The sequence below is a fragment of the Nothobranchius furzeri genome, chromosome 1 (assembly GCF_043380555.1).
Source record: "Nothobranchius furzeri strain GRZ-AD chromosome 1, NfurGRZ-RIMD1, whole genome shotgun sequence".
In the NCBI taxonomy this organism is placed as follows: domain Eukaryota; kingdom Metazoa; phylum Chordata; class Actinopteri; order Cyprinodontiformes; family Nothobranchiidae; genus Nothobranchius; species Nothobranchius furzeri.
This window is the reverse complement of record NC_091741.1, coordinates 99644760-99669856: the sequence shown is the minus strand read 5'-3', so window position 1 is coordinate 99669856 and position 25097 is coordinate 99644760. Positions and strand designations below refer to the sequence as shown.

The 25097-nt window shown below is 44.5% G+C and overlaps 2 protein-coding genes across 2 annotated transcripts; one reads left to right on the top strand and one right to left on the bottom strand.

Annotated features, from left to right (window-relative positions):
* Nucleotides 1–12279: 12279 nt before the first annotated feature.
* Nucleotides 12280–14101, bottom strand: si:ch211-153b23.5 (glutamine amidotransferase-like class 1 domain-containing protein 3, mitochondrial). Its single transcript, XM_015948150.2, has 5 exons — nt 13961–14101; nt 13445–13557; nt 13189–13360; nt 12858–13059; nt 12280–12772 (listed from the first exon to the last, which is right to left on the bottom strand). The coding sequence occupies exons 2-5, from the start codon at nt 13550–13552 to the stop codon at nt 12580–12582; spliced, it is 675 nt and encodes a 224-aa protein (XP_015803636.2). The 5' UTR covers nt 13553–13557; nt 13961–14101; the 3' UTR covers nt 12280–12579.
* Nucleotides 14102–14608: 507 nt separating this feature from the next.
* On the top strand, nt 14609–23393 carry LOC107378112 (uncharacterized). Its single transcript, XM_054748428.2, has 9 exons — nt 14609–14714; nt 14956–15069; nt 15153–16829; nt 16940–17039; nt 17124–17272; nt 17376–17488; nt 17582–17671; nt 20593–20715; nt 20802–23393. Exons 1-9 carry the CDS (start codon nt 14639–14641, stop codon nt 21003–21005), a joined length of 2646 nt encoding a protein of 881 aa, XP_054604403.2. The 5' UTR covers nt 14609–14638; the 3' UTR covers nt 21006–23393.
* The last annotated feature ends 1704 nt before the right edge of the window (nt 23394–25097 follow it).

Sequence of the window (25097 nt, the reverse complement as noted above, 5' to 3'; positions counted from 1 at the left end):
GGAGTTTAGTTATGAATCTGTGCTGATGTAGTAGCTTTGAACACCAGGGGGCAGCATCCTCTTTGAGTAGTCATCGTGGAAGAGCTGTTTATTTACAGTATTGACAGGACTTCTGCAAACTCAAACTTATTCCAACATAATAGTAATGATTTGCCTGTTCTGTTTATTATTTTACAATTATATGTTTGTTTGAAACTGGAGAAAAACAAAAAGAAATCTTAAATTAAACAACATGCATTTGTCTATTATTTTATTCTTTCCATAATTTCAAAAGAATGAGACAAACTAGTTGGCTTTTAATAAACATAATGGGATTATTTTAGTGACACACTTATATAATTTATCTGTATTTGGGGCATATTCAGGTATTTGGGGATTCCAGATTCTTATCGCGCGATTAAAAAATCTCTTCATGATTGGCAAGATGGCTCCAACTGCTGTGGCACACTGACTGCTGCTCTTAGTAGTTGTGTTAGTTTCCTTGTTTTTAAGTCGGTTTTTAGCTGATTCTCTACTTTTATTTATGATCCACTCACCTTTTTGGATCTTCGGTTGAATATGGGACTACCACAGTTTCATGAAGCATCCTTCAATCCATTGTTTTGTCATCTAAGGTCACTGGGGTCTCAATCTTTGAGCTGGGATTTTCTTCTCCCATCCTTATACTCTGCTACAAGCCACCCAGGTACAATAAGGTTTTTTGAAATGAACTTTCAGATCTTCTAGCTTTTGTGCTCCCAAAAAAAAATTCCCTCACTCCACCCCCTTCAGCCTAATGTATGGATGTTGATGGTCTTCTGCATCTATTCAGTACGACATGCTCTGCCGCCTTGGATGCTGTTGCCCTTCTCAGACCTAGGCGGAAAGAGACTATTTAAAACCCTTGGCTATATCATTACACCTGTAGCGTCAGGCGATGGTGCAGGGTATTGGAGCGGAGGTGGAAGAAAGACAGACTCAAGTGCTCTCAGCAGCTACTGGCTGATACCTTTCCTGCTATCAGAAAGCGGTTAGATCAGCCCGGAATACCTTTCCAACAACATCACACAACACCATGGTGGCCAGTCTAAGCTGTACAGTACAATGTATTTCAAAATCATACAGCTATGTTCAAAATAAGCATTTTTTTCAAAGCACTTGTAAATTTCTAAATATTTGAATGGGCTCTCGCCATACTCTTTCCCCAAATGTGTTTGCTGAATGCCTTTGGCGGGAATACAATTTACCGAGCACATTTAGCCTCATGAATTCAGCCCAATCGCACGCTGCTTAAAGGTCAATGTATGCCCATTGGTTTGGCCTGTCGTGTTGGAAACCTTAACTATTGTATCTTTTTTGCCAAAATGGCGCTTTTTGTGCAGCACAAATAAAATTCAACAATGACACCTGCATTGAGGTATACCAGTGAGTCAGCTGTGAGAATTTGGTGCTTGTAGGTGCACGTTTTGGTGGCCAGCCCGACTCTTTTCATTTGAAAAAGGCCTCAAGTTTAGGCCCAAAAATGCCTAAATCCTTTTTTTTTTCCTAGGCGTTGGTTGGCTGGGGTTTTTGACAATTAAAATTGCTGTTGTCTTTTCCAAGGACTGCGTCTTGTCAGTCATTATCACGTGACAGCGACTAGTCGATGAAAGGCATAAAAAGTCCCTACAGAGCAATGAAGTCTACTAGTCGACTAGTTGACTAGTTGATACAACCCCTACTTCAGCTGTTTATGCTTAGGAATAGAAAAAGTGCATCAAAACCAAAATACTTCAAGCTTAGTTGGCTCTTTTCTGATTTATTCTGATCACCTGTTCAAGCCAGATGCCTGTATATCTGAGGTTAGGCTCTGAGCTGAGGAAGGAGATTGTCAGTGCCACTCCTGTGTTTTTTGTTCATCTTCATCACAGACAGTTACTCACATAGATATGTGCTACTGAACATGGTATTACGTATCCAAGGTGTCAATTTTCACATACATATTGACCACAAGATAACCTTTCAATTGCAGACATAAACCTTCTATCTATCTGGCCTCCAAATCCAGAAAGTTCTGCTCAGTGCTTGTTTGCCTACAAGAAGACATAACAAAATTGTCAAGGTCTCCTGCAAAGGTCCTGCAATCTTTACGTAAAGTCAGACTTCAGCCTTTTTCACTCTGAGGGAAGACATCTGGAATTACTAATAACTTTACAGCTTAAAAGTTAAATAATCATATGTGTGTTGAATGCACAAGATGTTTAAATCAAATGTTTGACTAATCTACGCTTAAACCAATGATGGCTTTAAAATGAATATTGCCCTTACAATGATCCATTTCAGATCTTATCTACCAGATCAGTGTGTGTTTGATTTAACAAGTTAATCAATATTTACACTCATACACATTACAATATCGCTGTGTGGTACGCTGGAGCCACAGTTAGGGACAAACATAGACTGCAGCGCATTGTGCGCTCTGCTGAGAAGGTGATTGGCTGCAGCCTTCCATCTCTCCAGGACCTGTACGTCTCCAGGACTCGGGGGCGTGCAGGTCGGATAGCAGCTGACCCCTCTCACCCAGGTCACAGGCTTTTTGAGCCACTTCCCTCAGGCAGGAGGTTAAGGTCCATCCGGACCAGAACCTCCCGCCATAAGAACAGCTTCTTTCCATCTGCCGTTAGACTTGTGAACAGCTTATAAACACACAACCATGCTCGTCTTCTGTACTCGACACAGCGTCACGTTATCAGCCATGTTACCATAACCTGCCATTTTTCAGCTGAAAGTTTTATTCTATTTTTAATCTTATTATTCATGCTATATGTAGCACATTAGTACCAAAGCAAGTTCCTAGTTTGTGAATTGTTTGTTCACTGACAATGGCAATAAACCTTTTCTGATTCTGATAAGATACTCATTTATGTAATATTCCAACACGTTCTCACTCCCAGCGCGTCAAAAACAAACGCTTGGTCAGCCACCCTCCACGTCAGACCCCTGACGCCAAAAGTGCCCTTTTTCGTTACTTATGTGCGAAAAGGGGTTTTTCCCTTATTTGACTGCAGATCCCAATGCAGTGTAAAACTGAAGCGATGGGATGTCCGCTACCGTTGCATCCCAATGCAGCGTTACACTCACGCGATGGGATGTCCGCAGCCAGGGCACCAAACAAGCTCATTGTACCTCACCTTCACCTTATCCTCTTATTTAACCGTCCCCTCACCCCTACCCTAACCTTAACCATCTTGCCAGCGAACACGTTGGTGATGTGTCGATCGCTCTAAAAGCCGGCTCTATGAAGTGAACGGCGGGAGCCGCCTCGTGATTGGTCGAGTTTGGACCGAGCCAACGCGAGGGGGAGGTTTCAACTACCACGGTGGAGGTTGAAAGTAGAGGGTATGTGTAACCTCCCCCTCGCCAGATGGTATGTTCTAACGTTCCCCTTGGGCGGCAAATACGAAAATTCACAGTAAGACTCTGACTGTCAGAGTCAGAATGCATGGGAAACAAACGCTTGATCACAGTGAGAGTAACGTTTTAGGTAGCAAGAGGGTTAAGGTTAGGATGAGGGAGAGGGGAAGGTTATAAATAGCGAAACGTTAAGGTTTAGGTGCGGTTAAACAAGCTGGTTCGGTGCCGCATCGGTTAAATGAGGGTTAAGGTTAGGATGAGGGTGAGGGGAAGGTTATAAATAGTGAAACATTAAGGTCTAGGTGCGGTTAAATGAGCTGGTTCTGTGCCGCATCCGCGGATATCTAATCACGTCAGTTTTATGCTGCATTGGGATCTGCAGTTACAAAAGGGAAAAACCCCTTTTCGCACATAAGTAACGAAAAAGGGCACTTTTGGCGTCTGGGGTCTGACGTGGAGGGTGGCTGACCAAGCGTTTGTTTCCGACGCTTAGGGTGTGAGAATGTGTTGAATATTCACATCACATAAGTGTTTTAAAATATTCTCATTCAAAAAGCGTTAAACACCTTTGTATCGGAAGAAGGCGTGGCTTTCTGAGGGATGTTTGGTAAAACCCTCAATGAGTTCAATAAAACAAGAATCACTTCCAGATTAACTCAGTGTCTAGCTGACTCTCGAACTGGCCAATTCGGGAACAAACATTTTTAAAACCATCTCTTTTGACATCCAGTCAAAACTTCTTTGCACGCTGCAAGCTGATACAGCCCAAAGGCTCTTTTAAGAGCTGGACATCAGCCTTGGACGCAAAAGAGAATTCCAGATTACTGTTGTGACCTGGAGATATCTCAAGACTAGACAGGTCTTATCGGAGCTAATCTACGGGCTTCGGGTACCTTGAGGTCGATGTCCACCCCGACTTCTGACAGTCTGGATCTGCTGGGGGTCTCTACACAAAGTGTATTGTAGACTCAACAGATCGCGCCGGATTACTTTATAAACAATCCTTAGCTCATCAAACTAACATCCAAATTCTTTTACAACCCAGACTTCACAAATTCTCTTAGATACAAAGGACGGTTTTGCTAAAACATCTAGCTTCCATTACAACATTTCACACATCACTTTAAATCACTCCATATCCATTACACCACATCTCATTATTTATATCTTGTCATGTATGTAGCGTTGTTAAACTACATACTAGAATCAACACTGTTTGCTATCCGCTTTGTTAGATTCTTAGAAAAGATCCAAACAAGTTAACAATGAAGCTTCTATCATATATAAAAATCTAGGATATTATATACTCGATAGAAGTTCATCTGCCAATGAGCTTGGTTTAATTTTAATCCAAAGATTAATGTTTAATTTAAGATAATTAAATTTAATAGCAAAAGTTTATGTATTTAATAAGAAGTTTAAAGGAATCTTTGCTTTTTCAATAACCAGGAATATACACAATTCTGTGTTTAATTTCAAAGAAGAGTCAATATGTCTGTGAAGGTTCTCAGTCATCCAGGTCATTGTAGTCTAAGGAGCTTTGAAAGAAAAGCGTCTGGACTTACCGTGACCCTTACCAGCCACCATATCATCGGCTGAAGTTGCCGGCGGCACATGCACGCTTTGTTTACAACAAAACTTTCTTGAAGCTAAAGCTGAAATAATGGTCAAAGGAGGAGACGGCAGCGCTCAGGAGGACATTTATTATCCCTCAAAGAAGATAAAGTGGGAAGTACGGGCATATTTTAGATATTTGAAGAATGCCGAGGGAGTTTATAGAAGACGGACGGCTATCCTGTTTGCAGCACGTGCAGGAAAAGTGTCTGTGAAAGGCAGCAACGCTTCAAATCTCATGCCACATCTGCGTGACCATCACCCACAACTCTACAGTCAACGCAAGGCAAGCTAACGTTAGCGTTTTAGCTAAAATGTGTGATCCGAGGATTTGGGTTGAGGGAGAATGCAACGAGTCGCTATATAAAGCAGCCACAGCACCGCTACCTGCATATAAACCGTGTTGCGGACACCCCCATGTTGAAATGACGCTATGCATTACGGGGCTCCCAGGGGCAGATAAGAGTTGGTCTCTCTCTGAGAATAATTATGAATTTAACAATGATTACTGCCTGATGACATTTTCCCACATCTGCAAAGCTCACTGGAAGGACTTAAACCGAGGACAATATTTTCCTGATATAGAGTTTTTTACTCAAGTAAGGGTAAAAAAGTATCTGATTAGAAGGCTACTTGAGTACTGAGTATCATCTGATCTAATATTTTTAAATGATGACATCAAACAGACATAAAATAAGAAGTTATGGGCAAATATTGGTATTTTAAAGACTAAAGGGAAAAAATGTTAACAAATAAACAACATAATTACAAAATAACACATTTTAGGCCAAATTTAGACACAAACTGAGGACAATATTTCCTGACACACAGGGTTTATTTAATTGTGTGAAAATGTAGCACGTTTAAAAAAAATACTGCGATAATACCGAAAACTGTGGTAATTTTGGTCACAATAATCGTGAGGTTAAATTTTCACACCGTGACAACCCTAATACAGACCATTTTAGATTAGGTTACATTTCCTTTATTCCCAGATTATGTAGTTTGTACCACTCATTATAATGTTGTAGAAAATTTCTGGCCAATCCACGTGATCGGTATCGGTGATCGGCAGCAAAAAACCTGATCGGTGCATCCCTAATTTTTATATGACATATTCATTGTGGAACGGCGGAGCGGAAGGAAACTGTCGGAGGGTGAAAACCAGGACGAGCGTGTCATCTCCATGGCAATGGTGTCGGGGATTCCCTCACAATGAACTCACTGCAGTGACATCATCCAGGAACTCCGGTCGAAGTGCTGAGAGCACAGCTGCAGGAGAAAAGGACTGATTACTTCAGCTGTGCTGGAAAGGATAAAGATGGCGTAGGATCCGCGGTTCGGGGAGCAACTCCTACCATATGGGTTGTCTCTCCTGTTGAGCATCGTGCCCGATAGAACTTTAGTAAGAGTGTGCGTGTATTCCGAGTTAGATTCCTCTGCTCTAGACTAACGGTGGTTATAGTTTTGTTTGTTAGTTCTCGCTATAGTTTGTCACAATCCAGACCTTTAGTAATCATGTTTAGTATTAAGAGAACATTTTGTAATAACATCAGCCTAAAGTATTTAAGACACTGTCCAAAATAGACGATAGAATAGTAATCCCTATTGAAAAATGGGAGGTGGATCTATCAGTCAGCTTTGACCAGAACTTCTGGTCCCAAACTTGTTCAAAAACTTTTAAAATGATCAGACACTCCAATTTACAATTAATTCAGTACAAAATTCTACACAGAGTACACTATACAGGTCATCGGATGTTCAAGATGGGGTTTGTGTCATCTGACACCTGTACACACTGCACAAACAACGTTCCTGACAATTACATTCATGCACTGTGGTCCTGTCCACCTGTCCAGGAATTTTGGGGTAGAGTGTGTGAAGACCTGTCAAAGTCTCTGAAATGTCATGCCATAATCAACCCCTCTCTTTGTTTACTGGGAAACCTGGACAATGTCCCGATTGCAACATCTTTGGTTCATGTGGTTCTGACTGCCATATGCATCGCTAAGAAAACTATCCTCTTGAATTGGAAAAATAGAGAAACTCTCTGCATTAACCAGTATAGAAATCTTTTGTTAGATCATATTACACTTGATATAGCCTCTGCTTCCACTTCAGATGAATCTCTCTGGGCTCCTTTGATCGGTTCCATCACATAGCGAGGGTGGGGGGCCGTTGATGTTGTCCTGCGGGATGGTGTGGGTGGGGGTGTGTGGGATCTGAGTTTGGAGTATCCGGATGTTCCCTGGATGTGGGTTCAGTGGGGGTGTCTGGGACTGGGGGCCGTTGCCCCCCTCTGGAGGTGCCTGGGTTGCCTCGGGGGGTGGACTACTGGCGGTTGTGAGTGGGGCCCCTTGGGGATCTTGGCGGCGGCCCTGGGTCACTGCCTGGCAGCTGCATTGCCCCTGGGCGGGTCTGGGTGGGGGCCTGGGGGCTCGGGGTTTGGGGGTGGCCGGCCCCGTGTGGGGATCTGGGCGGGGCCTTGGGGGTCGGGTCCTGACATGTATGCTGCCGGGAAGAAGGCAGGAACATGCAGCAGTGCCTGGCCCGGGTTCGAGGGCCTCAGGTAGACCTTGGCTCCTCTGCCGTTCCGTCACAGGGGAGGGGGAGGTCCAGGAGGGGGAGGACCCAACCTTACCTGGATGTCCAATGTCTTATATACCGTAAATCCTCTAATACAGGCCCGGGCCTGTATTTGACTCAAGCTCATAAAGCTCCAGGCCTTTATTGGAAGGAGGGCCAGTATTAGAGGCAGGCCTCTATTTCTATTTGAGCAAAATGAACTAATGGTTTGCTGGAGTTTTTGACAATTAAATTTGCGCCCACATTTTCAAAGTTAAACACATTTCTTTTAACAACGGTAGTTCCTGCTTCAGCCCTCTCCCCCCTCCCCCTGCGCAGCGGCTGCAAACTCACTGATGCGCCTGCAGCCTCTCGGAGTTCCTGCTGCTCTAAACATTAAAATTATTATTTCATTTTCTGTTCCTCACTTCTGATTACCTTCAATGGTGTCTGTTTGTTGCAACAGCAGGTACAAAAACTAACTTGTTTTTATTTGACTATTTTTCTGTCCTGTCTGTTTATTATCTTCCTGCATCTCCTCTCAGTCCTAAAGAGAAACTGCTACCTGGGTTCATATATATTCACCTCATGAGTTACCTTTGAACTGCAGTTCTAAAAGATCTACCGACCGCAAAAACAGGGGAGCGCTTGCTGTTTGGCGGCCGTATCAGTGATCAGTGTTTCGGAGGACAAGTTGATGCCCGCAGTGCCCCGCTCCACAGCATGCAGCGAAACGCATCAGGTGCAAATAAAAGACAGAAAGCTTTAAAGGAAATGAACTGACATGAACGATCGCGTGTTAAATTAGTTTTTGAGGTGGCGACACCTGATTGTTACTGTGGCCGTGCTCAGGAGGCAGATCTACCGACCGCGAAAACAGCTGAGCGCTCCCTGCTTGCCGGTCGCATCAGTGATCTGTGCGTCAGAGGACAAGTTGATGCGCCCCGCTCCACAGCAGCGATACACATCAGGCGCAAATAAAAGACAGAAAACATTAAAGGAAATGAACCGACATGAACGATCGCGTGTCAGTACCTACGGCCTGGCACAGCGCGTTGCTGATCACAGAGAATGTGATCATACGATAATTCAATAGGGAGCGTGGTTTCACAGACGCGGAAGTGATAGCGTCGGTGAAACGCCGGCTGCTCTAGGAAACCCCCGAGCGTTCGAGCGTCAACGAAGTGACACGGAAATGCCGGGCTTTCCAGAAGTAAGTAAGATAACTTACTATGAGCTGATAGTTCGTTGGATTGATCGGTAGGTTGGAAACTCTGATCATGAATCTGAAGAAACGATGAGTGAGTGGTGAGCTGGAAAGGCGACTTCCGTTTATAGCCGCGGTTTGTGACGTAGGTGCGACATGGAGGGAATCCCCGCGAGGGGCATGCTGGGAGTCCCTACTTCGCGGATTTTCACCTATCGCGGCCAGGTCTGGAATGCATCTACCGCGATAAACGAGGGATTACTGTAGTTCATACACCCCCTACTGCTGCTCTCCAGAGTGTTCTGCAGCATAATCAGCACGTTCTTTTTGAACTTGATAGTGTAATGACCTGGCTGGGGTTGTAAGCCAGGTGCATTCTGGGTATTGTGTTATATGTGTTTCCTATCGTTCTGCTAGTTCCTATGTGCTGATTTGCGTGTTGTGTGAGTGTTATGTAAGCCACAGGGAAGGTGATGTGTGTTCTGTGGAGCGGGTTGAATTAGCATGGTTAACTGACACCGTGACTCTGTGTGGTAGGAGCGTGATAGAGGATCGTGTCTGTAGCGTTACAAAGCGTTTAAGAAAAAGCCTAATAAAGGTCTGCGTGAACCGCTACTTCCCCCTGCTGATTGATTTGGGGACTATAAACCTGCCGCTGGGACTCTCGTACTTGCTTGTTACCACATTCCATCCGGCCACAATAAGAGACCGGCCTTTATTTACCTCCACTGACTCCGACACCGGCCAAAATTGGAGACCCGGCCTTTAATTGAATACCGGCCTGTATTAGAGGATTTACGGTATTCTGGAAGTTGTGCAAATGCAGGGATGGGCATAGATATTCTGCTGGGGTGGGGCTGGGTTGGTGCCCTCGGACTCCGTGAGGCTCTGTAATGGTGCAGCTTTGGGCCCTGGCAGGATGGGCTGGGGTCTCCATGCCCTGGGTGCCAGCTTGACAACAGAGGTGCCTATTAGGGCCAGTAGGGGAGCTGGCTCCCTGGAGGGCTAAGCCCAGCCAGCCATTCCTCCCCATCCCCGCATGTTTCTCTCCTCCTGCTTCCTCACATCATCACACAAACATACACATAGGACCTTGGGGGGTGGGCAAGTCAGGGAGTGCGGGTATGGACCCCATTTCCGCATTCCTGTGGCAACCTGCCCTCCAATTTTATTTGCACCTTATACACTTCCACTGACGACATTCCACACAAACACACACTTAGGGCCTTGGGAGTGAGCACATTCAACGGCATTTGGCAGGGGGATATCTCAGCCTCCTCCCGGGTGCTGGTGCCCACTTCCAATTTCAAACCGCACTTAGACACCGAGGGCTGAGGGTGTAAGTGGGTTGGTGCGGTGGCATCAGCTGGCATAGGCCAGATGATGCCCGCACTACCCGCTCACCACAGCCATGGAATACACCTCACAATCACACAACACTATATTGGAGCAGGCGGAGGGAGACTAGGGGTCTTAGCCACCTCTGTTGTTGCTTGGCTTCCTGGGGCTGGAGGCTAGGAGGGAGATCTGGCCGTGTGGTTGGGGTCTGGGGTGGTAGATTGCTGTGCTCAGCGTTGGGGGGGGGGATCCTGCTCATCAGTACCCCAGCAGAAAGGGTCAAACTCTGGTTACCGGTGATGGTTGTACCCAATGTGCAGCAGTACCGGGACCAGAGTGAATAGGGTGTGTATGGGGAGCATGAGTGGGTGTCCGGCGTGCATTTTTGTAAGTCTTTGGTTGTATGTGTATGTGTGAGCATGAGGGAGGGAGTGTGTGACTGTGTTTGTGTATGACTGTATATGTCAGGTGGGGCCTTTGACTCCTCCCCTCTCCTGGAACTTCTTTTGATGATATAGATCTTTGTCCCCCCTCCCCCTGCCACACCTGGTGTGAGGGGTTGTGCCTTTGTCTGCCTGCCTGTTCGTAGCAACCGGGTCTGGGGGTTTAAGATTTTGGCATCTGCCTGTTAGATCCCGGTGGCTGCCTGGTGGGGTCTGGGCCCCTGGGCTCTGCTGGGTCCCCGGCGGGGGTGGTCGCCCCTGGGGCCTGTGTTGCTGGGTCCCGGGCTCGGCCGGCTAGGGGGTGGCAGGCTGCGGGCGGGTCTGAGGGCTTGCCGCTGATGTCTCCCGGGACTCTGCCGGCTGCTGGTTGTGCCCCCCCCCCGGGGCGATCCTCTGTGTTTCTCGAGGGGGGCGGGGTACTTTCTGGTTGCAGTCCCCTTGGGGTTCCTGTGTTCTGGGGCAGCGCCTGGATCTCTGAGACTTGGAGCTCCCCCCCGTCTCCTGCGCATCTTTGGGGGGCGGATCTGTGGTCCCTCACACTCTCTGTTGGACGCTCCTATAGAGAAACCTTACTTAAAAAAGCGCGTGCACACACACAGGTGCTCACATAGTGCTCTCAAAAGTATGGGTTTGGGCACGTTAAACACAGGTCTTAAGACTATGGTGGGCACTTAATGCACTGGGATTTATTATTGTGATTCTTCAGTTAAGCAATGTTGATTATATATTTCTTCATCAAGTTGACGCAGTGATAGCTTGATCTTGTTGTATTGTTGTTGTGTCCCTTTTTATTGCCCTTTTGCTTTTGTTTGTCTTTTTCTGAAGGTCTAGAAGCAGACTCTTGTTCATTATTGTTTATTTTTGTGGAACCCCCCCCCCCCCCCCCCCCCACACACACACACACACACACACACGCACACCACCATCACCTTTTCTTTTCCTTTCTCTTTCACCTCTGTCTCCGTGTCTGGTCGGAATTACAAAGTATTCAAAAACAATAACAATAAAGTTTTAAGTATCAGGCGTGGCATTAAGAGCAGACGCTTTGATGCTCCACCTGAGAGTAAATCTGTAAGACTTGTTACCAGCATTCAGACATCAATTTTGCTTGCTTCACAGCCAGACAGGACACGGTAAAAAACAAAACAAAAACAAACAAAAAAAAAGAACATCAGCCTTAATTTTGTTAACTTTTGGAGGTTCCAGCTAAACCAGAAAGCTTTGTATATTTTGTTGTGCTTTATTCCTGGGACTTTTTCCCAGTTCCCCTTCTTTTTGTGTATCTGGTACTAACCTGTGAGGCGGTTATATCCCCTCCTTTTGCTTTATTAAAAAGAGATTGTTATTTTACAACCCAACAACTCCTCCCACTCCTTTCCCCCAGTCATACCTTCTTCTATTTTACTTTGCTCGGATCCTAGGTGTAGTCGTAACAGGGCAATAACTGGTAGGAACTACAGGGTCTTTGACTGGTTTTAACAGAAGACTAATGTTGGCTGAATTCACATTAGGCTGCCTGTCATTTTCTTTAATATTTCTCAGCTTTCTGATTATTATTTTTTCCTTTATTAGAAGCATCAAACTAAATTCTAAAATACATAGGGAGTTTTATTTGCAACTATTGCAAAGTGAACAAACAAACAAATCTCTATAATTTAATAATCAGGTCTAGATTTGGAATCCATTCTGAGTTGATGACAAAACAATTTGATATCTTCGAAAAGCAATTACTAGAAAAGATACGATTTCCATAAAGGGTTTTATTAAAATCTCCTTAACATTATACGAAGAAACATCTAATGTAAAAAGAAACCAAAAAGATTGACATGAAACCATAAAACTAAATATGTTATACCCTTCCACTGTCCTATCAGGTGACCCCCTCCAGGACAAGGGGTGCTTAAACATGGTTGATAGTTTATTCCTTGGAAGGGTGATGTGGTGCACTCCTAAAACAATTAAAAGCACTCGGAGCCCATCTGACCCCATTAACAATGCAGGAGGGTTAAAAGAAAATGATGCAGTTATGAACTAATGCCATTAAGCTAGCTTGAGTGTCTCCTGAACCATGACACCAACTCCATCAAACACTTTGTGAATGGGAGCGTTACACATGAAGGCACAGGTGGTGACCAGCTTGTTTTTCACATCAACGTGAGCTTCCTCCACATCTTTGTTCACATGTTTGCAGCCCATCTCCTTCACAGCATCTGCAGTCTGAGCGTACGGCCACCTGAAGACAAAAAGACAAGAAATATTCACTAAAACAAACAAAACAAAATTGTGTTTGATGTTTAATGTTTTTATGTTTCACCCACATTTTACACTCTTTGTCTTGACCCACAGTGAGCTCACAGCCAGGCAGAATCTTTGCAGCTAGGATGGGGGAGATGCAGCACATGCCCAAAGGTTTTCCAGCTTGGTGGAACATCTTGATGATCTTCTCTAGCTGTGGCTGGATGGTGCAGTCCTTGTTTTTCACAGCCCAGTCACTTAGGTTCTTAGCCACACCAAACCCTCCTGATCCAGCACAAGACAAAGAGATCAGATATCAGAGAGCGAGAGAGCGAGAGAGCAAGAGAGAGAGCGAGAGAGAGAGAGAGAGAGAGGTGTCTTAGAGCTCTCTGTGTTGATGTAAGGTTGCCTCACCTGGGATGATGGCGGCATCGAAGTCTGAGACATTTAACTTAGCCAGATCTGTCACTTCCCCCCTGGCGATTCGTGCACTTTCCTGCAGGACGTTTCTCTTCTCCTCAGTAGGTTTCCCCTCACAGTGATTCACAACATGCATCTGATCTGCATCTGGAGCAAACATCTGGACCTGATGTCAAACACCACATATTAACCTCTACTTATAAGACAAGACTGTTGACACTTTAAGGTTCATTGTTTTCCTTCTGCTTACTTTTGCTCCGGCACGACTCAGATGAACCAGAACAGCTGAAGCTTCATGGATCTCTGTGCCATCATAAACGCCACAACCTGAAAGAATAACTGCTACACGCTTTGCCATGATTGCTGAAACACACACACACACACACACACACACACACACACACACACACACACACACACACACACACACACACACACACACACACACACACACACACACACACAATCCCAAAGGATTACTTATGTTCATCTCAGTTTTTTTCTAAAATAAACCCAAACAATGTCCTACCAGAAATCATAAGAAAAGCACTGACTAGTAATTGCTTTGGACGTGCAGGTTGTTATGAGAACCAAATAAGTCACAGGTTAGCTGCTGTTGCTAGGTAACTCTGTTGGCACAACTAAAGTGTGTTGTTTGTACAAACCCAGCAGCACTAAACACACAAACTAAAACAACTTAACTGAAAAAGATAGCAGCCTTTAGGGGTGTTTCTCTTATCTAAAAGAAAAAGACAAGCCCCCTCACCTGGTGCAGGTTTCGTTGGAGCTGACTTGTTGTGTAGTGGAGCTCTTCCGTTGGGGTCTGATGGCTGAGCTCCAGGGCTGAGCTTATATTCCTGCCTATCGCTACTGTCTCCTCCCACAACCTGTCCTGCTACAGATGACATCATGCAGGTAACAAACAGATCCTTTCACCAAAAAGGTCAAAAAAAAAAAAAAAAAAAAGAAAGCTGAGTCATGCTTTCCAATCACTGTTGCATCATAAAAGTCCAAAATATCTTAAAACCCAAAATTACAGACAATAAAAAGTTGTAATGGTAACACTGTTTATTGCAGTAGGTTAACCAAGAGGAGTCTGAATAAAATTATGTCACTTTGATATTTATTGTTATTTATTCTATAATAATGAAGTAAATATTTATCATACAATTTTAAAATAATTGAACTGTGTTTGAAAATGGACTTGCATAGCATTTTTTTCCATTATTAATCAAGTTAAAATGTAAAGTTTTCAAAAAAATTTTTTTTTAATTGAATCATTTATTTGTTCATTCTGCAAAGTCCAGACTCTGCCGTGAGGAGGCGCTGTTGGGTTTTCCATTTATGGTGTGACAGGTAATACTTCCTCCAAACATTCCCCCCTCAAGTCACCCTCCTCTGCATGGTGACATCACAGGCACTCGTATAAAACCCAGCATCACGTATGCAGCCTTGTACTGGTGTGATGGCTCTTCACAATTCACTGGATGAGTCCGTCGGGATTCTGAGCATCTCAGCAGGTAAGTGCCTTTAAACGATGGTGTCATTCTCGTACATAAGTTAAACATTTATGTAATTATTATTTGCAAAAAAGTTAGTTTGGTAGCATCACAGTTTTATAAAGGTTCAAACTTTTTAAATTAAAAGCTAAATGCATATATAACAAAGAGCAGCTGAGTTCTTGATAATATTCATTTCTTATTTGTATGAAAAAAGAAACTTACCATAGTTGCATTTAATTTGTTATTTTTCTGTTGTTAGGCTCTCTCCTGCTGTTGGTGAACAGCTATGGCAGCTCTCCTCTAAAAGACTTCATCCCCCACACTGCCCTGGGGGTTTTGCTCCTCATCATCACAGTCCTTGTAGCTTATGCAGGTTTGTTTTGAAGGAGTTTCTGCTGACCAATGTGATTTACTTCCTGTTTCCAGCCTGCTAACTGGACCGTGTCTCCCTCCTAGGTGTCCGTCACAGCCTGTCCCACGCCCAGCTGTTTTCCACTCTGTGTCTCACCGTCTCTGCTCTGTGGTGTGGCTCAGGTCTGATCTACATTCTGGTAGGACAGGGGGTGCTGCAGCTCACAGACCTGAAAGACTCACTGGTTCCTGGTCTGGCAGCGTTTACTCTAGCCTTGTTCATCATAGGCTGTGTTGCACTGTTTGTGAAGAAACAGGTTCTGTTCATCATAGCCGTCTGCATTTCTTTAGCTTCTGCCCATCAAATCGCTGAGCTGTGTGCTGCAGGGTTTGGAAAGTCTGCCACTGCTGCAAACTACCTTCTTGTCTGTCTGGTGTGTGTTTACTTTGGATTTGGACGTCTTCTGTCCACAATCACTCAGGGTAAAGTGAGACCCCCAGGAGTTGCCCTGAAGCTGAAAGCTGAGCTGAAAAGAGACCAGAACCAGAGGTGCAGTGATGTAGCAAGTGTAGGTTTGGTGATGAACTTGTTGTCTGCCTCTGTGTTGGCCTGTCCCCTGTTACGTGTTGTCCCTACACTCTCTGTTGGACATGTCCCCTGGCTGTGGACAGCTGGAGTCTTCCAGCTAAGCCTGTGTGTCCTCTTTTATCGGTCTTTGGACATACTGGCTGCTACTTTCTATGGTTTTACAGCCCTGCTGAGGTTTGCAGAGGGCTACAGTGCTTTGTTGTCCTGGTACTCCATCCAGCCTTTCTCTCCCGTTCCCTTTCCTGTTGTCTTTGCGGTGCTTTTCTCCATTCTGGCCCTGTTCAGCTGTCAAAAGAGCCTGCTGGAGGGCTTCTACCAGTTATTCTTTGTTGCATATTGTATTTCCATTGCAGCACAGCCCAAAGGCTTCTTCCAAGGAGGTACTCAGGGAGTGCAGGGTGCTATATTTGTAGCTACGGCTGTAATGCTGTTCATCACTGCATTCAACATGGTTTCCAGGACCAAGATTCCTGTAGGGCAGGGTGTGTTTAAGGCTTTAGTAACCAGGATGGGGAAACTCAAGCCCAGAGCTCTTGATAAAGAGCAACACGAACCTCACCTGGGCTACTCCAAATATGCAGATGCAGAGGTGTTGGGTCATGCCTGCAATGTTCTGGCTGCTTTTGCCATCACAGCCACAGTTGATGACAGAACTCCTCAGTCTGTGCTGGTTCTGCCCTGGGTGGTGGTGGCTGGTGGGGTTCTGCAGCTCCTGTGTGGCTCGGTAGCATTCGCTCGGGGTAAAACCTTTGAGAGTACTGTCTTTATTCTGTACGGGGTCATGTGGACAGTTTGGGGTCTGACACGATACGGAGGTCTGTACGGTGAAACCAGAGGATTTAATGTGGCTGTTGGGATCATCAGCTTCATGTTGTTTAATCTTCTGGTGACAGTTGCAGCACTGTTTCTAAATGTAGCCTGGTTTGTGTATGCATTCACTTTCCAGCTCATCCTCATCAGCTTTCTGCTGGATGCTGTAGGTTCGCTGCCATACGGCTACGACATAGGTGTCACTATCATCTTTGGGCTGGTCAGTTTTTATTGTTTTCTGGCACACATTTTCAACAGCACCTTCACGTCCCCTCAAATGCCCCTGGGAAGACCTTTAGTCAGGCTGGGTGGGATGGGAGGGGGGGCAGATGTGTGTCCACATGTTCCAGCCCGCAAAGCAGCATCGGTTCAACAGATTGCAGGTGAGGAATTAATGATAATATTGTTAATTTCTAACAAAAAAAGAGTGTTTTGACATGTTGAACATGAGTTGATTTTATTTAATGTGCTCAATGTACTTTTTCTGATGCAGAAATCATGAAAAATGGTGGCATATGTGGAATGCCAACCGACACCGTCTATGTGCTGGTAGCAGCCTGCAACAGGCCTGATGCAGTCATCAAAGCTTACAAGTACGTTTCTATCTTCTTGACAGATGATGGTTGTCTGCATTCTTGGTTCCAGATTCCTTCTTATGGTTCTTTGATTGACTTCAGGGTTAAAAAACAGGCTCAGGTCCGACCAATGTCCATGTGGATCTCCTCTACCAAGCAGCTGGAGCCTGTGAGGCACCTGCTGAGCCCTCTGCTGCTGGACTTCATGGAGGCTGCATGGCCCTCATCTATCAGCATGGTCATACCCAGAGGTCGGTGACTTCTTGTGTCCATCTGAAATCCTTTTGGTGTGTTAATGAGTTCCTCACGCATGGTAGTTTTATGAACATGACACTGATTTCTTGACTTTTGCAGGTCCCTGGATGGATATTTTTGGTTTAGGAGATGCTGCCATACACATAGGGACTCCACAAAGCATCGCTATCAGAAACCCAGACTGTGCAGTGGCTACACATCTCATTAATCAGGTAAATCCATGAGTATTTATTACTGCACATCTTAGAATAAAAGAAGCTAAAACAGCAGAACCATGAGTAAAAAATCATATTTGATCCTCTCAGGTGGGACCTATTGCTGTAACCTCAGCCAACCCCACTGGCGAGGCAGACACTACTCATCATAACCAGGTTTACGCCAAACTGGGAGACAAGGTAAGGGAATGATTTAGTGTTCATAAAAAAGCAGGAAATAAAGATTTGATGGAGTTTAAGGAGATTTGAAAGAAAAGCGTCTGGACTTCTTTGAGTTGCTTGAAGACGTTTCACCTCTCATCTGAGAGGCTTCTTCAGTTCTAAGGTCAAATGGTGGAGAGTCCCAGATTCAAACCCAGTGGGAGTGTCCCCCCGAAGAGGGAACAAAAGACCCCCTGATGATCTTCTACATAAACACATGAGCTAAGGTGTGAGGGTGGGTGTGGGTCCTATTCAGCCAGAGTTTCGGGTGAGCTCATTGTGAAACCTGGCCCCACCCTATCATGTGAATTCCTGAGGTCAGATGGCCCAGGATATGCGTGGGCGTTGAGGCATCTGGGAAGGGATCTCAAAACTGGATTATAGATGGCAGACAGTTGGTGTCGTAAACCACCGCCTCTGTTCAAAGATGGTTGCTTACAGTGGACATAAATGGCTTCCTTTACTCCTCTTTCAAACCATCTGTCCTCTCTAGGGTTGTCACGGTATGAAAATTTAACCTCACGGTTATTGTGACCAAAATTATCACGGTTTTCGGTATTATCGCGGTATTTTTTAAACGGTGTTGCATATGTTCAGAAAGCATTGATAGTCCTGTTCTACACAAACTGAAATAGTTCTGAAAAGGTTTAACAGTGTTTATTAAACCTAAAATAACACAAAGCCTTAGAAAAGTGCAACTTTTCACAAGTAAAGGAACAAATAGCTTATTTTTCTGGAACTTGTTACAGTAGTCAGTGCAGGTTTAAATTATACAAATCCAAACATTCAAAACATAAACAATATGTAAACAAATCAAAGAAACACCACTTGTTTTCTCATATACTTGTTTTCTTCATTATCAAAATGAAAATCTAAAACTCCAGTCCACACTTGACTTGAGCACTGTACAAGTCAACCTTAAAAAATATGTATTTAAAATAAATAGCCACTTTAAACAAATTACTAAAATAACTACTACACTATGTAATCAAATCCAAATGTTCAAGTATAAATGGCATTGAATAAGTAAACAAATCCATGACAAGGAACTAATTGTATATTTCTCTTCATCATCAACCAATAAGATGCTTCATCTAGCAACAGGGTGTCCGTGACACGGTTTAAATGCTGGCAGAGGACGCTGCGGCTGCAGTATGTAGTGACTCGTTGCATTCTCCCTCAACCAAAAGTCCTCACGTCATGCATTTCAGCTAAAATGCTAATGTTATCTTACCTTGCACTGGCTGTGGAGACGCGGGTGATGGTCACGCAGATGTGCCATGAGATTTGAAGTGTTGCTGCCTTCTGCAGACACTTGTTTCCTGCACGTTCTGCAAACGGGATAGCCGTCTTCTATTAACTGTCCCTCAGCATTTTTCAGAAATCCCAAACATGCCCATACTTCCGATTTAGTCCTCTTTGAGGGCTGATGGATGTCCTGGGCGCTGCCGTCGCCTCCTTCGGCCATTATTTCAGCTTCAAAGTTTTGGTGCCGTTGCAAATTAAAAAGTGCGTGTGCGCGCAGCGGGAACTTCAGCTGAAGCGACGGTGGCTGGTAAGGGTCATCGCGCCGAAACCGCGGCCACGGTAAACCCACCGAGATAATATAGTTTTTTAAAAACTGGACGGTTATTTTTATTGTCAACTTTTTTACCGGGGTTTACCGCTATACCGGTTACCGTGACAACCCTAGTCCTCTCTGTCCAAAATGTGAATGTTGGCATCCTCGAAAGAGTGACCTTTGTCCTTTAGATGCAAATGAATTGCTGAGTCCTGTCCTGTGGAGGTGGCTCTTCTATGTTGTGCCATGCTCTTGTGAAGTGGCTGTTTAGTTTCTCTGATGTAGAGGTCTGGGCATTCCCCGCTGCACTGTACAGCATACACCACATTGTTCAGTTTGTGTTTAGGAGTTTTGTCTTTCGGGTGAACCAGTTTCTGTCTGAAGCCCTTTTCAGATAGACATTCTGGAACATTTGTGGACAATTCAATCCGGTTTTTAACTGGAACTGTGTTTTCAGACACACCACTTTTGTACCGGAACTTGTCCTTTCGGCTGCGTTCACACAGCAGGGAAAAGTTCCAGATGTCTGACGGCGGCGGGGTGGTGGGGGGAGAGAGAATCGCACTCATGTTAAGAAGAAGAAAACATCATTTCTATAGCGCCTCTCAAGATAAAAATCACGAGGCGCTTAAGCATAATTCTGCGCACACGAAGACGCATAAGAGACATGGATGATGAAGCTCAATAGTTAAAGGAATCACTGAAGCGGTGTGAAGCGCTCCGTCGCGCGTCAAGACGGTACCATAGGAGGCGAGCTGCCGTGGTTCGCCGCATGCTACAGCAGCGGGCTATCTAGGTGCGCACAGCGTCCCCCGGTCCCCTCCTCCTCCCCCTCCCTCTTGTCCGGAACTTTACCTCACCAGTCTGAAGCAGCCACCCTGTCCGTAACAAGTCCGGACCTGTTACTAGGGGCTTCGTCCGGATAAATTCCGGAACACATTATCCGGATGTTTGTATTCAGACAGAAAGGTCTTACGGACAGATTCCGGAACATTTCCGGTTTTCATGGCCTGTCTGAAGGGGGCTTGAGTGTGTTGCTGGGTCTGAAGTACACTGGTATGTTGTGTTTGGAGAAAACCCTCCTGAGTTTCTCTGATACACCGGCTATGTAGCCAGTGTGGGAAACTCCCACTGGGTTTGAATCTGGGACTCTCCACCATTTGACCTTAGAACTGAAGAAGCCTCTCGGATGAGTGGTGAAACGTCTTCAAGCAACTCAAAGAAGTCCAGACGCTTTTCTTTCAAAGCTCTTTAGACTACAATGACCTGGATGACTGAGAACCTTCACAGACATTTGTTGGAGTTTTTGTGAGGTACTTTCATGTTTCTTTGGATGTAGGTGGATGGAGTGTTGTGTGATGGACCGTCTCCAGAAAACATTGCATCTACTGTCGTCGACTGCACCAAGATTGATACTGGGAACATTGGTTTCTTCAGAGTGGGTATGATTCCTAAATCCAAGGTATTATAAATACACAGTGCGAATCCCAAATAACATCATTGTTGGTGTTTAGTGTTTGCTCACTAATCTATTTTTCTGCCTTTTAGGTCCTTCAGATTTTCGAGGAGGTTCAGAATCGACACAGACATGGGCACACAAACCCTGGTTTTGAACACGATCTGCCCACAACAGACACAGAAAGAGAGGAAAATTCCATAGAAGAGGAGGCAGCAGGGTCAGAAGAAGAAACAGAAGACTCAACACAGTCGACAACTTCAAATGAAATAAATACAGATGATAATGAACTGTAGACTCTAAGTTATGAGCAGTACTTAAGTATACACAGGATGTAAATATGTAAAAATTATATTAAAACACTCTTTTTCATAGCTAAATGTATACCAAGTGTTAATAATCAACATGTTATGTATACATTTTGTTAGATGAATGGGGTCCTTTAAAATGTTTATATATACCATCTACTAAATGTTTATTTTGTCAGAATTATTGTATTCCAAATTATAAATAAAATTTCTTTTGTTTATGAAACATCAAATCCAGAGGTTTTCAATCAGAAGAAAGCTCTTGACTTTGTTCCACCTTTTTCTTTCATTTAAACACTTGCGTGTAATACCCAGTCTTTGTTTTCATGTTGTCAGAATACTTGGTTTAATGGTAACATTTGGTCATGTTTTATTTTTTTGATGAATAGTGCAAATCTCCTGAGCCATGAAAGCTAACATTTTTCCATATTAATGTGATACAAGACAGATGGGCATAATGACTTTGTCAGTAAAAATGGATGTTGTAGTAGGACCCAAATGCAGTAAATCCATTGAGGCAACTAATTGAAGCTGTCAAAAATCATTTCAATGAGGCAAAGGGCACAAGGAGTCCAGGAAGACAGGGAGCGAGGTACACAAAGAAACAACAGACAACAAAGAACAGAGCAGGCTTAAAGAGCAAGTCACCCCTCACCAGAGTCTTACTCCACTCCCACTTCATGTTTGAAAAAAAAAATGCAACAACTGCTGTTGCCTGGCAAACTGAAAGGGCAGAGCCACTAACAAATACAGAAACACACACAGGCTCACAACAACATTGGGACATCATAATGTACCTGCTAACTTCATAGTGTACCTCTTAGCCAATAGCGATGGCAGATTTAAATTCAAATGCATTGCAGAGTTGTTACCTGAAGACGGCACAACACTAATATTTTAAGGAGGAATATTTCACTTTTACCTAAGATGCACTAATGCGCCAAATTATTGACTACACATGTTTACAGCACGATTAGAAACTCATTTATATAGTTTATCAGCAAAAAAGTTGATTTGGGGGTGACGTGCTCTTTAAATACACTGAGGAGGTGATTGGAGACAAGGTATGATGATAACTAATCTGCTATAGATGTGACTGGGTAACGGGGCGCTGGGGGAAAACACCAAGACACTGAAAGAACAGAACTATGGGAAATGGAGGCAGAACACAAGGACAACAGGAATAGAATCAATAACCATAACAAAATATTAAAAACAAGAAATTACTGAACAAATGATACCAAAAATAACAATAAATAAACCATGGATGCTGAATAAAGGAGAATAAAGTGTTACGTACGTTTGCTATTAGATGGCCCCCGCAGCTCCCTCCTCATCCGGTTCCCTTCACAGCTGTTCTCAATTTAATCATCACCTGGTCATTGTGTTAAAAGGTTCGCCTCTCCTTCCATTCGGTGAGAAGGTTCAGGGTAGTGTAGACTCAGTTGAGTTTATTCTATTCTCTTCTCCTCGTATCGCTTGTTTGGTAAACCACATATTGCTCGTTGGTTTTCGGCTACACACTCATTAGGATTTTGGAGTTAGGATTTAGAAATAGACAATTTGGCTTATCGACTTCGGACCGTCTTTGACTTTGACTTGGATCCCCCCAGAGCCTAGAGAGCCAGGGTCGTAATAAAGGATAAAATAACTAATACTGGGGAAATAAACTACAGTGGGGGACACAGGGAGAACTAAAATTGATTCTGGAGAAAATGGAACAGAATAGTGGGGGTTAAAGGGAAACAGAAGCTAACTGAGGGATAACTAACAGAAGTATAAAGAACAAAACAACTGTTAAGGAAACACAGAGGTCAAAGGTCACTACTACAAAAGGATACTTAAAAAAACAGGCACTTGACCATATTAAGGCTTAAAGTTAAAGGGAAATAAATACTAAGCTGTGGAATAGAAATAGCAGGAATGATTATGCAAAGTAAAGTAAAAAGCTTGCGTGGAACCTATGAGGGAACCGGAGACTAGGGAGATGGGGTCTGGAGGGGAAAGGGAGGACCTAGGAGGATGGAGAAAACATGAAAAGAACTAGGGCAGGGGTATTCAATTCTGGGCCTGGAGGGCTGGTATCAGCACGTTTTTATTTGAACTCTGTTTCAACATATCTGATTTCAATCAGCAGGTAATTATCAGGTTTCTGCTGAGCCTGATGAGCTGCAGCGCAGGTGATTCAACTACTGAATCAAGTGTGTTGGAGCCGAAAAACAGCTAAATGTGCTGGATACAGGCCTGGAACTGAATACCCCTGGGGAGACAAGTAACGCTGGACATGACAGATTTTACCCATCTTTATTCAGTGATTTGTAGAACAGTTAAGTTTTTTTTTTATTGCTTTTAGCCCCTACATTTGAGAATGAATGCTCCACTAATAAATCATTTTAAACATTAGTGAATCTGGTTGGCATCCATGTATGAGCTGCACCTTCATGTTTTTTTGGTTTTGCAGGTGAATCAAGAGACTGCTATGATCGCCGCTCTCGTGATCTGCCTGTATCGGTTTTTGTTCTACATGTTTGTGCGTGTGTAACCTTGGACAGGCTGTACATGTCCTAGGTGAGGGATCAGACAAAGAGCAGCCCGAATACCTCTTATGATGAATTATATAAATGGAAACCGTGTTCCCAAACCCGGACGTGGGTCACCGGGGCCCCCCTCTTGAGCCAGGCCTGGAGGTGGGGCACGTTAGCGAGCACCTGGTGGCTGGGCTTTCACCCATGGAGCCCGGCCGGGCACAGCCTGAAGAGGAAACGTGGGTCCCCCTTCCCATGGGCTCACCACTCGTGGGAGGGGCCCATCGACATACATATATGGACAATGGGTTTCCATAGACTCCAATAATACATTTTTGTACTAAAATGGAAGGTGGCCACCACCGCCATTTTGACCGTGTCACAGGTTCCGTCAAGCCCAGACAATTCCATAAAAGGGAAGAGAGGTGGAGCTGAGGGTGGGGCTGTAAGGCTGGGATCAACTGACAACACCCGGTCGAACTAGCTACAAGCTAACCTGAAGCTAACCCAAAGCTAATGCGGAGGTGGGGGCTAAGCTAATGGAGGTAGCAACTTAGCTACAACTGGAGTTTGTGCACAACACCAGAGCTTCTGAGTCAGAGATACGCCGGGCTGACCTCTGGGTAAAACCGGGTGGAACACAGAGGTATCCGAGACCTCCACAAGCTGGCAGCTGCACAGCAGACAAGCGCCCCTGCGATCTGAGATGCGCAGAGCTGCCGCTGGGGAGAACCGGGTGGAAAGGTTTCCATCCCAGAGCTCCACAAGTTGTCAGCCTGCGCAGCAGACAGGAGCCGCAATCAGACAGAGATGCACCGAGTTGCCGGGAGACCCAGCCATCAGCCCGCGCAGCACACAGAACCCGCGATCAGACAGAGATGCGCTGAGCTGCCGGGAGGCGAGAACGCGTGGAAAACATCGGTCTCCCGAGAGCTCCACAAGCCGATAGTCGGAACCCAGCTCCACCATCATGTTATATTTCAACCCATTTTCTAAAGTGCAGCATTATGTTAAATGCACTGGGTTTTACCCTATTACATTTAAATTTCATGGTTAAACAGTACATGTTAAAATCTAAGCTCAGCTCAGCAGTGACCTAAAATACATAAATATAATTTTAATTACAGAAAAAAATGAAGTGGAGACTCCTTGGACGCTCTATTAGTGCAATTAATGCCACAGCAAGTCATTTTGTCCAACAATTGCAAAAATAATATCCAAAAAAGAATACACAAACAGAGAATCAAAATCCCGGAGCAGTTTCCAAGCCAGGTCGAGGCTCTACTGAGGCCTTTCCACGGAGCTAGCTCTGTGGTCACGTGGGTCTGAGGCGGCGGTCACGTGGGTCTGATGCTCATTAATTATACAGAATTTTAGGCTTTTAATACACTTAAACAGAAGAGTGAGAAAAAAATTCACCCCCCTCAGAGTTGTCATGAGTGTAAAGTAGATAATTTAAACAAAAAACATGTTTTGGTACCAGGCTATAAACATGTTTATTTATGCTGAGAAATTGGTATTTTTAACATGGAAGTCAATGAGGATTTGCTTGCTT